General features: G+C 54.6%; 1 protein-coding gene across 1 annotated transcript in view; it reads left to right on the forward strand.

Annotated features, from left to right (window-relative positions):
* Positions 1-17,051, forward strand: part of PIP5K1C (phosphatidylinositol-4-phosphate 5-kinase type 1 gamma) — a 65,818-nt gene that overhangs the window by 47,321 nt on the left and 1,446 nt on the right. Inside the window, exons 8-15 of the mRNA XM_023733281.1 lie at positions 3-208; positions 6,767-6,850; positions 12,808-12,856; positions 14,983-15,067; positions 15,426-15,587; positions 15,952-16,090; positions 16,207-16,239; positions 16,556-16,660. Of these exons, the coding sequence (XP_023589049.1) occupies positions 3-208; positions 6,767-6,850; positions 12,808-12,856; positions 14,983-15,067; positions 15,426-15,587; positions 15,952-16,090; positions 16,207-16,239; positions 16,556-16,660 (863 nt within the window). The remainder of the gene's footprint in view (positions 1-2; positions 209-6,766; positions 6,851-12,807; positions 12,857-14,982; positions 15,068-15,425; positions 15,588-15,951; positions 16,091-16,206; positions 16,240-16,555; positions 16,661-17,051) is intronic.

Genomic DNA, 17,051 nt, shown 5'->3' on the forward strand with positions numbered 1-17,051 from the left:
AGGTGCTGGAGAGCTTCAAGATAATGGACTACAGCCTGCTGCTGGGCGTGCACAACATCGACCAGCAGGAGCGCGAGCGCCAGGCCGAGGGCGCCCAGAGTACTGCCGACGAGAAGCGGCCCGTGGGCCAGAAGGCGCTCTACTCCACGGCCATGGAGTCCATCCAGGGCGGCGCCACGCGGGGCGAGGCCATCGAGACGGATGACACGTAGGTGCCGGGATGGGCGGGGATCCGTGCAGGAGGCCTTCTGGATCTGCTCTGCCCCATCTTGTCTCAGCCCGTGCAGGGGCGAGGTGGCACGTTCCTGCCTGCTCCAGCCCCCACTGTAGGTGTGTGTCACCCGGAGTCCCCAGTCCCCATTGCTGCTTTCGAGTCCCCGTCTTTCCCTCCGCCAGGCCTTGGTGTCCTAGGGCTGCCCTAACCAAAAACACCACAGGTGGGTGGCCTTGAAGAATTTTTTCCCAGTCCCAGAGGCCAGAAGTCAGAGTTCAGAGTGGAGCTCCAGGGGCGGACCCTCCCTGCTGGTAACCCCTGCATGCGTCTCCTGCTCTTCTTTATAACTCAGGAGGGATTAGGTGTAGGACCCACCCTGCACCGCTGTGAGTGAGTTCACAAAACCGAAGGAAAACCGTGTTTCCAAACAGGCTCACTTTTACAGGTGCCAAAGGCCAGGAATTCAACACGTTTGGGGGACAGAATTCAGTCCCTAAAACCGAGTGTGAAAGCAGGCAGGGAGCGAGCGAAGCACTCGATCGGGCAGCAGAGCGAAGCAGAGAGTCCAGAAAGGTCTCTGTGCCTTGCTGGTTTTGCCGGTAGAGCGAGAACCACCTGGGGCACTGTGAGGGTCAAAGGAATGAGTCCGCACGGTGCAGGGCCTTGGGGCGTGACCATGACCAGATGGACGGACCGCTGGTAGATGGGGCTGAGGCCGTTGGCCGTCCGTTTGGAGCACGCACGGGCCGCCGCCTCACCCACCAAGCAAAGCTGTGGAGACGCTGCTAGATAATACGGGCCAGCGTGATGGTGATCTGGGGAGGGAGACCTTCCTTTTTCAGCCAGATGCAAACCCCCGGAACCCATGAAGGGGCAGGATTGAGAAGCTGGCTGCCGCAGGAGACCAAAGACGAGACAAATAGAGTTAAGAGAAGCCCAGGCTGGTTCTGCCAGCCTAGCTGACCAGGCCTTTCCACGAGCGCCTTGGCTGGGCCCCGCCCTCCAGGGGTCAGGGTTTGATGGAAAACAGACTCACGGAGTTCTTCCCCTTGGCACTACTGACACGGGGGCCAGACCCTTTTCTGGGGCCGGCCGGCCCGTGCACTGTAGGGTGTTGAGCAGCATCCCTGGCCTCCACCCGCTTGATGCCAGTAGTATGCAGCCTCCCCACCAGTTGTGACAACTGCAAATGTCCCCAGACGTCACCCAGTGTCCCCTGGGGGCAGAATTGCCTAGGTAAGAACCCCTGGATTAGGGGATTCCACTGACCCCCCAGGAGACTCTGCGTCCCATAATCATCTGACCTACTGACGTTCTAGGATGCTGCCCAGATTCAAATCCGCACAATGAGTGGGGAGGAGAGAGGAGGGAAATCACAGGAGCTGGAGGGCCCCCCGGCTTCACACTGTCTAACCTGTTGGGGGTTTACTCTGGTGGATGGTGTGAGCAGAGGCTGAACTCAAATTTTTTTTTCAAATAATGAACATAGGGTCTCTCCCCCATGGCACTGCTGACATGGGGCTGGATCCTTCTCTGGGGTGGGGCCATCCCGTGCACTGTAGGGTGTTGAGCAGCATCCCTGGTCTCCACCCACATGATGCTAGTAGCATCCCCCGCCTCAGTCATGACAAATGTAGGACAAATGTCCCCAGATGTGGCCCAGTGTCCCGGGGGCAGAGTGCCCAGGGGAAGACCTCTGTCACAGACAGGTGCACGGCACATCAAGGTTGTCCTCGTGGCCACAGGGCCCAGCTGCCGAGCACCTGCCGAGCACCAGGCTGGGGCCTTCCTTTGGTTACATCGTTCAGCTTTCATGGGGCCCTGGGGGAGGAGGGTGGCGTCACCTTATTTTCAGACCAGGAAGCAAAGGCTCAGAGAGGGTGGGTGGAGCTCGTGCATCGCATGAGCTGTGGAGGACGGAGGAGTAGGGCCCAGGGTCCAGAATCGGGCGAGGCCTGGCCAGCGCCCACCCTCAGACCATCTTGGCCTTTGTAGGGTCTGCGCGGGGCCCGGCAGGGAGAGGCCGGGGGTGCAGGTGAGCGGTGCATGGAGCGAGTGAGCGTGACCCAACGGGTCTGGGACTGTGGTGGCTTCCGGGCAGCTGCCGCTGCTTCTGACCTCACTAACCTGCTGGGTGGGGCGCATGCAGGCTTGAAGCCGGGTGACGTGATTAATCTCCAGACTGTCCAAAACCCCGTGGTGGCCCAGCCTGGGTACAGGTGTGAGTGCATGTTTGCATGTACGTGTGAGTATGTGTGTGCATCCATGTGCATGTTTGCCTGTGTGTGCGAGTACGTGTGAGGGGGCGTGGACGTGCATGTGAGTACGTTTGTATGTGCGCATGAGTGTGTGTATCCGTGTACGTGTGTGCCCATGTGTGCAAGTGCATACGTGAGTGTGGGTGTACGTGCATGTGTGAGTATGTGTGTGTGCTTGCATCTGTGTACACATGCATGTGTGCCCTATGCAAGTGTGTGTGTGTACACGTACGTTTGTGTGTGTGCATCTGTGCTGTGTGCAAGCGTGTCCATGTATGCAAGTGTGACTTTGTGTGTACACGTACATGCATGTGTGGGTCCGTGTTTGTGTGTGAGAGGATGTGTGTGCATCTGTGCCCATGCATGCAGGTGTGAGTACGTCTGCGAGTGTGCACATATGTAAGTTGGATGCAGGCCATGTTGTTAGGTGCCATCAAGTTGGTTCCGACTCAGCGTCCGTATGTACCACAGAATGAAACACTGCCCAGTCCTGTGCCATCCTCACAATCGTTGTTATGCTTGAGCCCATTGCTGCAGTCACTTTGTCAGTCCATCTCATTGAGGGTCTTCCTCTTTTTTGCTGACCGTCTACCAAGCATGATGTCCATATCAGGCCATACCCTTGAGGAAACACCCTTATCAACTGACTGGCTGCTCACCTCAGATCACAAAATGGAGGATGACTACATCATTACATAACCGCCAGCTTACATTCTGGTGATTCAAGTTAGACTGCCATTCACTTGGTCTAGAATTCTTCCTCTTGTACAGATCAAATAAATATTTAGTAGATTTCCCATCTATTTCACTCAGAGGGACACCATGACTAAGTAGCCCACGCCATAAGTCCATATGAGTTAGACTATTCTGATTACTGCTTTGACTCCGCTGTCCATTACGGTAACCACGCCCCCCACCTTGTCTTTGTTGATTGAGTGCAGCCACTTGGCCCCTACCACCAAGGGGTCCAGTCAGCCCCATTGTAGTTAGGTGTCTTAATTCAGTTAGGGCAGCTTCCACTGTCAGATGTGACTTACATAAAATAGCAATCACAGCAGTCTTCAAGGATACTGCCGCTCCCTTCAAAATTTGTTCCTCACAGTTGTGGTAAAAGCTGTGTCCTCCGGACACTCCATGTGTGGGTCTGTGGGTCTAACTTGATAAATCCACTCTAGCATGCCAATTTCCCTAAGCCTTTGGATACCTTCTTCTGCAGTATACCAAGGCAGGTCTGGTACTTCAACTTGATTTAGTGCAGGCCACCACGTAATCCATGCTTCAGCAACCCAACCAAATAAACTATTAGATCCTTTCCTAACTTCTCGAGCTGAAACCTTGAATGAAGAATCTGTGCTTAGTGAGCCCACATCAATAAACTCGGACTGATCCATCTTTATGTTCCTTGCACCATTATCCCACACTCTTAATAGCCATTCCCACACATATTCCCCAGGTTTCTGTTTATACTTATTAGAAAAGTCAAGCAGTCCTTTTGGAGTGTAGCGTACCTCCTCCTGGGTCACACTTTGTACTTTACCTTTTGGGGCTTGCTGGGACTTAAGTCTAGTTTTAGGTCTAGAAGCAAAAATGGGTGGTGAGGGTTTGTCCTGGGGATGTTCAGCAATGTCCTTTAAGGCATCTGCCCCAGGCAATGGCTCAGACAAAGGCTCTTCAGACACAGCTCAGTTAATGTTATCAGATGGGGGGGGGGAGGGGCTGATGGTGTACCGGAGAGGGTGGCTTACGGGACAAAGATGGAGTGATCTCTTCAGATGTGAGTAAGAGGCTGGTTCTGTTGGCAGGAGTGATTTGATGGAATTTGGGGGCTCAGCTTCCCCAGCTTCTTGATTATCTGCCCATATGTCCCCATCCCAAATTTCAGGATCCCACTTCTTCCCAGTCAGCGCCCTCACTTTAACTTCAGACACCACTCAAAGTTGGGAATTCAGTTGGCGTTGTAATTCAGCCACTCTTAGGATAAGATCCGGGTTTGGTTTTGGCAACATCAGCTCCACCACACAAGTGGCAGCTTTGAGGTCTTTTATGCGGCGCTTGAGCTGTGACTGAAGCCCAGAGCCCATCTTTTTCTTCACCAGTTTGTCTAGCGAAAGTAGGACCAACCAACCAGCTTCCCTATAGTTCTCATTCTGACAAAACTGTAGAAAAGTATCAAACATGCTATCACCCAGAGCCTTGCTTCTCACCAGAACTTGGAATGTTGGTGGCGATATTTTGTGTATTGACATTGCCACCTCACGCCATGGATTAGCAGTGCCCTCTTCACTACCGGAGGCAGAGTTGTCAGTGCCTTTAAGACTAACCAGGCTTGACACTAACTAGATAGTAGACAAGAATTATCTTAGGTGAAGGGAAGGACAGCACACACTACAGGGGAAGTCAGCACAACTGGACTAAACCAAAGCTAAGAAGTTTCCTGAATACAACCAAACACTTCAAGGGACAGAGTAACGGGTGGAAGTCTGGGGACCATGCTCTCGGGACATCAAGGTCAATTGCCATAACAAAGTTTATTAAGAAAATGTTCTGCATCCTACTTTGGTGAGTGGCGTCTGGGGTCTTAAAAGCTAGCGAGCAGCCATCTAAGATGCATCAATTGGTCCCAACCCACCTGGAGGAAAGGAGAATGAAGAACACCATAGGCACAAGGAAGGTATTAGCCCAAGAGACAGAAAGGGCCTCGTAGACCAGAGACTTTTTCAGCCTGAGACCAGAAGAACTAGATGGTGCCTGGCTACCACCACTGACTGGCCTGACAGGGAACACAACAGAGAGTCCCAGATGGAGCAGGAGAAAGGTGGGGTGCAGAACTCAAATTCTAGTAAAAAGGCTAGACTTAATGGTCTGACTGAGACTGGAGGATCCCCAGAAAGCATGGCCCCTGGACTATGGGACATAAAATGATACTTGTGAAGAGTGTGTTTCTTAGCTCAAGTAGATATGTGAGACTAAATGGGAAGCTCCTGTCCGGAGGTGAGATGGGAAGGCAGAAAGGGCCAGGAGCTGGTTGATTGGACACAGGAAATCTGGGATGGAAAGGAGGAGTGTGCTGTCATAGTAGAGGGAGAGCAATTAGGGTCACATAACAATGTATGTATAAATGTTTGTATGAGAGACTAACTTGAATTGTAAACTTTCACTTAAAGTACAACAGTAAAAAAAAAAAAAGACCAACCAGACTTGAGAGCCAATTTAGGAAAGTCATCCTTATGAGTCTGTTTCTCTAGAACTACTCTCGGTACTGAATGACTCAGGCTGGGTTCTCCAGAGAAGCAAAACTAGTTAAGAGTGGAGAGAGAGAGAGATTTATATTGAGAAAATGGCTCCCGTGGTTGTAGAGGCTGGCAAGTCCCAAGTCCATGGATCAGGCATCAGGCTGGTGGCTTCTCCTGACCCACATACCTGCAGGGGCTGATGAACCCAAGAACAGAAGATCAGATGGCATGCTGCTGGCTCACAGGCTGCAGAGGCCAGTAAATCCCAAGATTGGCAGACAATATGGCAGGCCACTGGCTCAAGTCCCAAGAACCAGAGGTCAGATGATGATGAGCCGGATGCAGACTCCAGAGCAAGTGTGCGAGCTTTGCCAGAATGTCCGTATAGATATTAGATGCAGGCTACACCCCCGAGGAAAGTCCTCTTACAACTGATGGGCCAATCACATCAGGTCACATCATGGAGGATGACTACATCATTACATAGCTGCCAAATTACATCATTCCATAACTGCCAAACCACCGAGAATCATGGCCTAGCCAGGTTGACACACAACCATCGCAGTGTGTGTACCTGTATGTACAAGTATGTGAGTGCATGTATGAGCACATGTGTGTTGCATGCAGGCGCATGTGTGTACGTGTGCATTGTGTGAGTGCATCTGTGCATGCAGGTGTGTGTGTGTGTGTGCGCGCGCATGCGAGACCCTCCACAGTACCACAATCTGCAGTGTTGGACCCGTGAGGGGCTGGGAGGAGCCGTTTGAGCCCACACTAGGGTAGAGGGTCCCAGGTGCTGGGACCTCTCCTCCAGGTCCAGCTAAGCTGCCACTTTTGGGGGCTGCGTAGACTCTCGAGCCCCCCAGAGGCTCCCTGGGCCCCACTCCCTGCCTGTTCTGTCCCTCCCCATCTCTCTGTCCCCAAGTCCCAGGCCAGGTGTGACCCCCAGAATGGGGGCTCCTCGCCCCCTGCCCTCCTGGCTCATTGCAGTCTGGGCCCACAGCAAGCGGCCCCCTCCCCCGCATAGGTGCTGACCACTCCTTTTGGCCCCTCTCTCTCAGGATGGGTGGAATCCCTGCTGTGAATGGCCGTGGCGAGCGTCTGCTGCTGCACATCGGCATCATCGACATCCTGCAGTCCTACAGGTGGGTGCCTGCCCAGCCCTGACCCCTACCCCTGACCGACGACTGACCCTGACCCTACCCTGACCCCCACCCTGACCCATGACTCTGACTCTGACCCGACCCGACCCCCACCCCAACCCACGACCCTGACCCCGACCTGACCCTGACCCCCACCCCGACCCACAACCCTGACCCTGACCTCCCACCCCAACCTGACCCCCATCCTGACCACTGACCCTGACCCCCACCCCGACCCCTGATCCTGAATCCCCACCCCAACCCGTGACCCTGACCCCACCCCAACCCCGCCCCACATGCCCCCATGATGCCCACTGTCATGGCTGCACTGCCCACTGGAAACAGTTGTACCTGCAGCGTGCTTTGTGCTTCAGACCTCTTTCACCTTCCAGAAGACACCTGCCTGGCCGCTTTCATCAGAAGCCCCGAGGGGAATGTCCTCTGGCTTCTGGAGCAAAGTGCCACACACTGGGCGCCTTTAAACAGCAGGACATATTCCCTCCCAGTTCTGAGGCCGGCAGTCTGAAGGGAAAGTGTCACAGGGCCACACTGTCTGAGGCTCTGAGGGGTCTGCTCCCCGCCTCTCCCAGCTTCCAATTCACCCGCCATCCTGGGCGTTCCTGGCCGTAGGTGCCTCGCTCCAGTCTCTGCCTCTGTCTCCCTTGGGGTGTGTCTGTCTTCTCTCCTGTAAGAACACCACTCCCTTCGGGTCAGGCCCCACCCTCCTCCACTGTCACCTGTGTTAACTGGAGACATCCTGTAAAAACAGCATAGGGGCTGCGTCTGACCTCCTGTCACTTCACCGGGGGAAGGAGAACCAAGATCAACAGCCCCAGGCTGATAGCTGTGAGGTGGGGGTCAGACGTGCCTCCTCTCTGCCATCTTTACCAACTCTGACACCAACCGTCCCTCTCACGGTGCTCTCTGCTTCTCTGCTGGGTTCCATAATTCATTGCAATGGCCACACAGAACTCACAGACCATACTCACGATCATGGGGTTTGTTAGGGAAGTAACAGGTTACAGTTCACGCTGAGAAACACTCAAGATACAGTTCTTCCATCAGGACAGCCTCTTCCCAGCCGTGCTCACCGGCCCGCCTCTCCCTGGTGCTTGGCCTCTGCCCGGAGACACTCAGCTTTCTCTCTCCGTCTCCTGCTGCCGGGTCTCTCCTGCCACCACTGCTCACTGTCTTCAGGGTTACAGCTCTCTCTGTCTCCTGGTTCCAGGAGCTTCTCGGCGCAGGGATCCAGGGCCCAAAGGACGCACTGTCTGTTCCTGGCTGTTCTTCCTTGATGGTGGTAGGATCCTCTCCTTCCCGCCTCTGGGGCGGCTCATTTCCAGCCCAGCGGGATGGCAAAACTGACTAGTCCCTTTGTAATCCCTGTCTGCACAGTCCTGCCCAGTCACCAGGGTAGCAGTTAGAAGACCATGGCCAGAAAGGCCACTCAAAAGTGATCCATCACACCACACATCTGCAAAGGCCGTGTTTCCAGACACGATCACATTCACAGGTACCTGGGTAGGGCTATCTGCTGAGCAAATCATCCGAGAAGCTGGACTACGTGACGAAGACCGGGGCATCAGGATTGGAGGAAGACTCATTAACAACCTGCGATATGCAGATGAGACAACCTTGCTTGCTGAAAGTGAAGAGGACTTGAAGCACTTACTGGTGAAGATCAAAGATCACAGCCTTCAGTATGGATTACACCTCAACATAAAGAAGACAAAAATCCTCACAACTGGACCGATAAGCAACATCATGATAAACGGAGAAAAGACTGATGTTGTCACGGGTTTCATTTTACTTGGATCCACAATCAACGCCCATGGAGGCAGCAGTCAGGAAATCAAACAACATATTACATTTGGCAAATCTGCTGCGAAAAAGTCTTTTTGAAGTGTTAAAAAGCAAAGATGTCACTCTAATGACTAAGGTATGCCTGACCAAGCAGCCATGGTGTTTTCAGTCACCTCATATTCATGTGAAAGCTGGACAATGAATAAGAAAGACCTAAGAAGAACTGATGCCTTTGAATTATGGTGTTGATGAAGAATATTGAATATACCACGGACTGCCAGAAGAACAAACAAATCTGTCTTCGAAGAAGTACAGCCAGAATGCTCCTTAGAAGCAAGGATGGCGAGACTTCGTCCCTCATGATTTGGACATGTTATCAGGAGGGACCAGTCCCCGGAGAAGGACATCATACTTGGTAAAGTAGAGGGTCAGCAAAAAAGAGGAAGACCCTCAACAAGATGGACTGCCACAGTGGCTGCAACAAAGGGCTCAAGCATAACAACGATTGTGAGGATGGCGCAGGACGGGGCAGTGTTTCGTTCTGTTGTACCTGGGGTCGCTATGAGTCGGAACTGACTTGACAGACCTAACAACAACAGGTTAGGGCTTCAGCGTGCCTTTTTGGGGGATACAGTTCAGCCCATAAACCACCCCCCCGACCAGGGAACTCACTTCTAGGGTCCATTCTGGAAATCGCCATCCCTGATTCATGTACCAGGACTATCCTGGCTGAGGTGCTCCTACAAGTCCAGGCTGGAAATCATCTAACGCTCACCATGAGGTGGTGGCTGGTGGCATGTAGGCAGCGTTCTCTCTCTCTTTTATTTTAATAATTTATTTTCTTTTTTATTGTTGTTGAGAATATACACAACAGAACATACATCAGTTCAACAGTTTGTCCATGTACAATTCAGTGACATTGTTACATTCTTCGAGTTTTGCAACCATTCTCATCCTGCGCTTCTGAGTTGTTCTTCCCCCATTAACATAAACTCACTGCCCCCTAAGCTTCCTGTCTAACCTTTCGAGTTGCCGTTGTCATGTTGCTCCCATAGAGATAGTTCTGTAAAACAGCACAGTGCTCAAGGCAGACATTCTTTACTAGTTAAGCAAAACTGTTGTTGGGTTTAAAGAAGACTTCCAGCGATATTTTTGTTTTAAGGTTTAAAGATTCTCAGGGCAACAGTTCTGGGGGTTCATCCAGGCTAAGTGGCTCCAGAAAGTCTGAAGTCCATGAGAATTTGACATTCTGTTCGGCGTTTTCCCCTTTTTGATCAAGATTCTTCTATAAAATCTTTGAACAAAAGGCCAGCGTTCTCTCACGCAGCCGTGTTTATGGAGCATCTGCCATGTGTCTGGGTGGTGCAAACGGTTAGGTGTTCGGCTGCCTACTGAAAGGTTGGAGGTTCAGATCTGCCCAGAGGTGCCTCAGAAGAAAGGCCTGGCAATCTACTTCCCAAAAATCAGCCATTGAGAACCCTGTGGAGCACAATTCTACCCTGACGCACAGGGAGTTGCCACGAGTTGGGGTCGACTTCACGGCAACATGTTTGGTTTTGGTTTGCCATGTGGCAAGGGCTGGGGGCCCATCAGAGAGCAAGGCAGACATTTCCAGCCATGGAGTGAGACGCCGTTGGGAAGTGTTTACAGCCTGCAGAGATGCTCCTGACCTAATGTCCCAGCTGACAAGAGATTTCCACGTGGCATGTGCCGTGTGGTCTCCTGCGTGGGAGACCCCCAGTCCCTACTGGTGGTGGTGGTAATAGTTGCTATAGAGCCCGTTCCGACTCATGGTGACCCCACGCACAACAGAAGAAAATACTGCCCGGTCCTGCGCCATCTTCACGGTCGTTGGTCTGCTCAGGTGCATTACTGCGGCCACTGTGTGTTTTGAATGCCTTCCAACCTAGGGGGCTCATTTTCTTTCCTTTTGTTTTTTTTTTAGTTTTTAATTTTATTGTACTTTAAGTGAAAGTTTACAATTCAGGTTAGTCTCTCATGCAAACATTTATACATACATTGTTACGTGACCCTAGTTGCTCTCCTTATACTGCGACAGCACACTCCTCCTTTCCACCCCGGATTCCCCGTGTCCATTCAACCAGCTTCTGACCCTCTCTGCCTTCCCATCTCACCTCTGGACAGGAGCCACCCATTTAGACTCATGTATCTACTTGAGCTAAGAAGCGCACTCTTCACAAGTATCATTTTATGTCCCATAGTCCAATCTAATCTTTGTCTGAAGAGCTGGCCTAGGGAATGGTTCTAGTGCTTGGTTGACAGAGAGTCCAGGGGCCATGCTCTCTGGGGTTCCTCCAGTCTCAGACCATTTAGTCGGGTCTTTTCACTAGAATTTGGTGCCCCACTTTTCTCCTGCTCCATCAGGGACTCTCTGTTGTGTTCCCTGTCAGGCCGGTCTTTGATGGTAGCTGGGCACCATCTAGTTCTTCTGGTCTCAGGTTGATGAAGTCTCGGGTTTATGTGGCCCTTTCTGTCTCTTGGGTTAATACTTTCCTTGTGTCTATGGTGTTCTTCATTCTCTTTTACGCCAGGTGGGTTGGGACCAATTGATGCATCTTAGATGGCCGCTTGCTAGCTTTTAAGACCCCCGATGCCACTCACCAAAGTAGGATGCAGAACATTTTCTTAATAAACTTTGTTATGCTAATTGACCTAGATGTCCCCTGAAAGCATGGTCTAGGGGGGCTCATTTTCCAGCACTACATCAGACAGTGTTCTGTTGTGCTTAACAGGGTTTTCATTGGCTAAGTTTTCGAAGTGGATCGCCAGGCCTTTCTTCCTAATCTGTCTTAGTCTGGAAGCTCCGCTGAAACCTGTCCACCGTGGGTAACCCTGTCAGTATTTGAAATACTGTGGTGTAGCTTCCAGCATCACGGCCACACACAAGCTGCCACAGTACAACAGACTGACGGATGGGTGTTGGACCCTATTGGTAGCCACTGCTTAAAGTTGGGGCGGTGGGTGACCCCGTTATTCACGTGGTATACTTTGCAAGCTTTTGACAATTAACATTTTTCATCACTGTTGGTTTTTTTTTTTTTTTTTTGGAGCCCCGGTAGTGCATTGGTTAAACATTTGGCTGCTGACCAAAAGGTCAGCAGTTCGAATCCACCGTGTGCTCCTTGGAAACCCTGTGGGGGAGTTCTACTCTGTCCTGTAGGTGCCTGTGAGTCGGAATTGGCTCGACATCAATGGGTTTGGTTTTAGTTTTTTTATTCTGAGAGTAATACGTGTTCATTATAAATAGTTCAAACGTGCTACAAGGGGAGGTTGTCCAAGTGGAAGTCCCCATTTTCCATCCAGATCCCGCCACCACAGAAAGGCTGTTACAATTTGGCATTGGCAGTTTTTCCTTTTTTTTAAGTGTAACATCGTGCTCCTGCTGACTGTACTGTCAGTGTCTTCTCCCCCTCCCAGTGGCCCTGTCTCCTGCAGAGAGCCCTGAGTGGGGGCTGCGGGGCAGAGGGCTTGGCCCACCCTAGGGGGCAGGGGTGTCATGAGGATGTGTACTGATTGGGGCCTTTTCCCTCGCCCTGCCATGCCCTAGACTAGGGGGCACCTGGGGAGGCTGCCTGGAGGAGGCGACGTTCTCCCAGAAGCAGGTATGCTATTGGCCTGGCTGGCGGCTGCAGTGCAGGGTGCTGACTCCGGCAGTGAGAGGAGCTGGACCCAGCCCGAGCCAGGAGCAGAGGAAGGGGCACTCCGGGACAGCCTTGGCCTATTTATCCCCCACAGGAGGGCTGAGCTCCTGCTGTCTTCTTACTTCCTGCCCCAGAGCAGTGATGGCAGGAGCCACAGGGCAGGTGGGGGTGGAAGGACGGGAAGGAGGGATCTGGGCTTCTGGCTGAGCTGCTAGCAGGCCTCAGTTCCTCAGGGGTCGGGGTGGGGGATCCTTCTCTGGGGTGGGGCATCCTTCTCTGGGGTGGGGCGTCCTGTGCACTGTAGGGTATTGAGCAGCATCCCTGGTCTCTACCCACTGCGTGCCAGCAGCACCGCCTCCCCAAGTTGTGACAACCACAAATGCCCCCAGACATTGTCAGTGTCCCCTGGGGACAGAACTGTCTCCTGGGTAAGAGCCCCCCCCCCCCGCCACTAGAGAACGGGACTGACGTTCCAGGTGCTTCTTTTCTCTGCAGGTTCATCAAGAAGCTAGAACACACCTGGAAGGCCCTTGTCCACGATGGGGTGAGCGTCATTCATTCATTCGTTTGTTCAGCCCCTCACCCACAGACATAAAGACCGATGGGTGAGGGCCATGTCCGGGAGTTAAAGAGCTGAAAGACATGTCCCCCCCGCCGCCAGAGGCGCTGTCCGATAGGTGTCCCCTAACAAGGCAGCCACAGCACCCTCGGTGATCAGGGCCAAGAAGGGTAAGCCAGGCAGCTGTAGGAGCCCCAACGGGGGTTCGGACCATTCGGGGAAGTGTATGGAAGACTTCCTGGAGGAGGGGAACCCCCAAGCTGAGTTTGGCAGGATTCCCGAGGAACAGCTTATTCAGATACATTGGGGACTGGTTCAGCAAAGAACATTCCAGAAAGGGGGATGAGGGGCCATGGGCACTGTGGTGGGCTGGAGGACATCTGCCCACTCAGGTGGCAGGACCACTTGCCTATGATCCTGTTTTGGCGTGGGGACTTAGGCCCAGCATGGGCAGGACTTCTAGGTTGTTAAAGAAAAGCTCAAAATCGATGTTTAAATGTTATAATAAATGCCAACAACTTCTTCTTTAAAACATAAAAGACCCTGAGGGCTGACCCCTGCCAGCAGCCTGAACCAGCCCATGCACCCCATCTAGCTGGCTCCAGCCTCAGGGCACAAGACTGCACCCCACTGAAGGGCCCTGCCTCCTGCCAGCTACAAGGACCTGAGGAGAGCCTCAGACCAATTCTTACTAAAGTGTTGAGGACTATTTGTGTAGCTGCAGTCTGTAAAATCCAAGGTCCCAACAAGTCCCCCCTCACCCTTCAGAGGAGCATTTGGAACCTCCAGAATATGTATCCAGAAGTCCGTGGGCATGGCTGTGTGCCAATAAAACCTTATTTACAAAAGCAGAGGGCCGCCCTAGTTTGTGAGCCCCTTTCAGACAATCTCTGGGTTCTTTATTTTTAACATGTCCTTATTCATTAAGGAACCCTGGTGGCACAACAGTTAGCAGCTACTGAAAGGTTGGCAGTTCAAACCCACCCCGTGGCTCCACAGGAGAAAGGCCTGGTGATGTGCTCCCATAACGATTACAGCCTAGAAAACCCTCTGGGCCAGCTCTGTTCTGTCACATGGGCAGCTAGGTGTCAAAATCTACTTGCCAGCACCTAACAACAACTTATTTGTTTACTTGTTAGCTCTTTTACTCACGTGGCTCACAAATAAAACATGACAGATGAATTAATAATGAAAAAAGCCTCCCTCCTGCCCGGCTCCCCACAGCCCAGGCCCCCTCCCGAGAGGCAGCCCCTGTTCCCTGCCTGGACCTCCTTCCAGAAAGGCCCCATGCGATGCACCCATCTCTCCTCCCCTCCTTTTTTACGGGACATGTTAGCTATGGTGCTTTTTATGATTGTTATGATAGACCTTTTAGAGCAGTGTTAGGTTTACAGAAGAACAGGGCAGACAGTGCAGAGTCCCACATACTCCCCGTCCCCGCACAGCGTCCCGTTATCCTTGCTGTTGTTGTGAGTTCCCGTCAAGTTGGCCTCTGACTCACGGCAACCCCGTGCACGGCGGAACGAAATGCAGCCCTGTCCTGCGCCATCCCCATGATCAGTTGCTGATTGGACCATGGGGATCCATAGGGTTTTCATCAGCTGATTTTCAGAAGTCGATCGCCACGCCTTTCTTCCTAGTCCGTCCTAGTCTGGAAGCTCCACTGTAAGCTGTTGAGCAGCCCAGCAGCACGCAGGCCCCCACGGACAGACGGGCGGGTGGTGCTGCGTCTTGGCGTTCCTGTGGTCCGTTGGTTATGACGGATGAGCCAGTGTTGGTCTGTCGTTGTAACTGAAGTCCGTGGTTTTCTTCGGGGCTCACTCTGTGTTGCATGGTCCTGTCACGTGTCCACCGTGACTGCGTGCACAGTCGTGTCACGGCCCTGGCAATGCTCCTCCTCCTCATGCCTCCCTCCGCCCCCTCCACCTCTGGAGTCCCCAGTCTTTTCGCGTCTCTGTCGTTTCGCTCTGCTCCCTTCTACGCCCAGGGGCCCAGCCCGGCACAGTGTCCTGCGGAGCCCAGGCTGCACCTCATCCTTGACAGCCACGCGGTGCCCCGTGCCCCCCACCCTCCGCACCCCCTTACCTCCGCGCCCCCTGCTTCTCTCCTAGGACACGGTGTCCGTGCACCGCCCCAGCTTCTATGCTGAGCGCTTCTTCAAGTTCATGAGCAACACCGTCTTTCGAAAGAACTCCTGTAAGTGGCCCGAGCCCCGTCGCTGGGAAGGACTCGGGTGGAGAGGGCAACCCGGGAGGCCGGGGTGTGTTCCTCCTGCTGCCTGTGCAGTGTCGGGGGCTGTGGGGGTGTCGAGGCCTCCCCTGCCTGCCAGCCATGCCCTCGGCGGACAGTGGTGCCCTCAGGCTGCTGGCCCCCTGAGGGTGCGACACAGCTGTCTGGGCTTGAATCCCGCTTGGCGCCATCCTGGCTGTGTGGCTGCGACCCCGTCTCCGTGCCTCAGTTTCCTCTTCTGCATGGAGTTGTGAGGGAAGGAGCCTACTGTGCCGGGCGAGGCCTGCCTGGGGCAGCCCCAGCACTGACCGCCCTCCCTCCACAGCCCTGAAGTCCTCACCATCCAAGAAGGGGCGCGGGGCCCTGCTGGCCGTCAAGCCCCTGGGGCCCACAGCCGCCTTCTCGGCCAGCCAGATCCCCAGTGAGCGGGAGGATGCGCAGTACGACCTACGGGGGGCCCGCAGCTACCCCACACTGGAGGACGAAGGTACCCGGACCCCATGGGGTTTACAGAGCCACCGGGGAGTGGGGCAGCTGGGCCCGGGCCTGGGGCAAGAGCTGCAGGGAGATCAGCACAGGAGGTACCACCCGGGAGGCAGCAGCCTCTGTCACCAGAGGAGTGCCAGGTGCCAGACGGGGGAAACGCTCCCAGCCCCAGGAATGGAAGATTCTGGGTGGAGAGGGGCTGGGCAGGCATGTGCCCAGCAAGTGTGCAGGAGGGAGGGCAGGTGCCGGAGGGAGGGCTGCGGGCAGCGGAGGTGAGCCGCGTGTGCGGGTGGAACGCCGTGGCAGGGTGGGCATGGCGGCCCCCCACAGTGCTGAGCGTCCCCCCCGTCCCCGTACCCCGGCAGGCCGGCCCGACCTGCTGCCCTGCACGCCACCCTCCTTCGAAGAAGCCACCACCGCCTCCATCGCCACCACCCTGTCGTCCACCTCCCTCTCCATCCCCGAGCGGTCACCCTCGGAGACGTCGGAGCAGCCTCGCTACAGGTGAGGGCGGGTGCGGGGACTCAGGGCAGCTCCGGGCACAGCTCACCCAGGGCAGAGGGGCCGGTGGAGGCAGGCTCAGCGTGGTCTCCCCTTCACCCACTTCTGTCTCTCCACAGACGGCGCACTCAGTCCTCAGGGCAAGACGGCCGGTAAGGCTCCCTTCCCCCACTCTACCACCGTCTCTTCCCTCCCTGCTGCCCCCCTGCCCCACTGCTCCCCTCCCCTCCCTCCCCTAGGCTCTCCCCTTCATACCCCCATGGACCCCAGAAGGACAGTCCCTGTCCCCAGCAGTCCCAGGCTGGGCGTCACATTCGGGGTGGGAACCAGGCCCGACCTGAGGAAGCTCAGGCCACTGGCCAGGGTGGTGCCCAGAGAGAGCGCCTCATGTGGGCCGGGGCTCAGTGGGCACTCCTGTGAGCTGGGAGCTGAGGGGAGACCCTGAGGCACAGTCCCCGCTGCCCCCAGGCCCCAGGAGGAGGTGCACGCGGACGAGGACCTGCAGCAGATCACTGTACAGATGGAGCCTGCGGGCAGCGTGGAGATCGTGGTCCCCAAGGAGGCGGCTGCGGGGTGAGTGACCGTCAGCCCCTCCCTGCCCCACGTCGTCCAGGCCCACTGGGCCCCCGCTGTCATCCCCACTGCCCAGGCCACTTATCCACCTCAGCCTGGTCGCTGCATGGGGAGGCGACCAGCTCTTAGTTGTCCAAGGAGATCCACGGCTCCGTGACAATGGGGCCCAGGCCCCTTCTGCCCCCTTGCTCCCTCCTATAATCTTACCCATCTTCAATGTCCATGGTGGCCCCAACACCATATCCACATTCCCTCCAGCAGGAAGGGGTAAAGGGGAAGGGGATGAGGACGGGCTTCTTGTCAAAGGTGCTCAGAACGTGCACACACGATTTCTGCACAAACCCCATTGGCCAGGCTCAGTCACATGGCCACACTTGTTAGCAAGGCAGGC

Source organism: Trichechus manatus, unplaced genomic scaffold, assembly GCF_000243295.1.
Source record: "Trichechus manatus latirostris isolate Lorelei unplaced genomic scaffold, TriManLat1.0 scaffold00057, whole genome shotgun sequence".
Taxonomy (NCBI): Eukaryota; Metazoa; Chordata; class Mammalia; order Sirenia; family Trichechidae; genus Trichechus; species Trichechus manatus.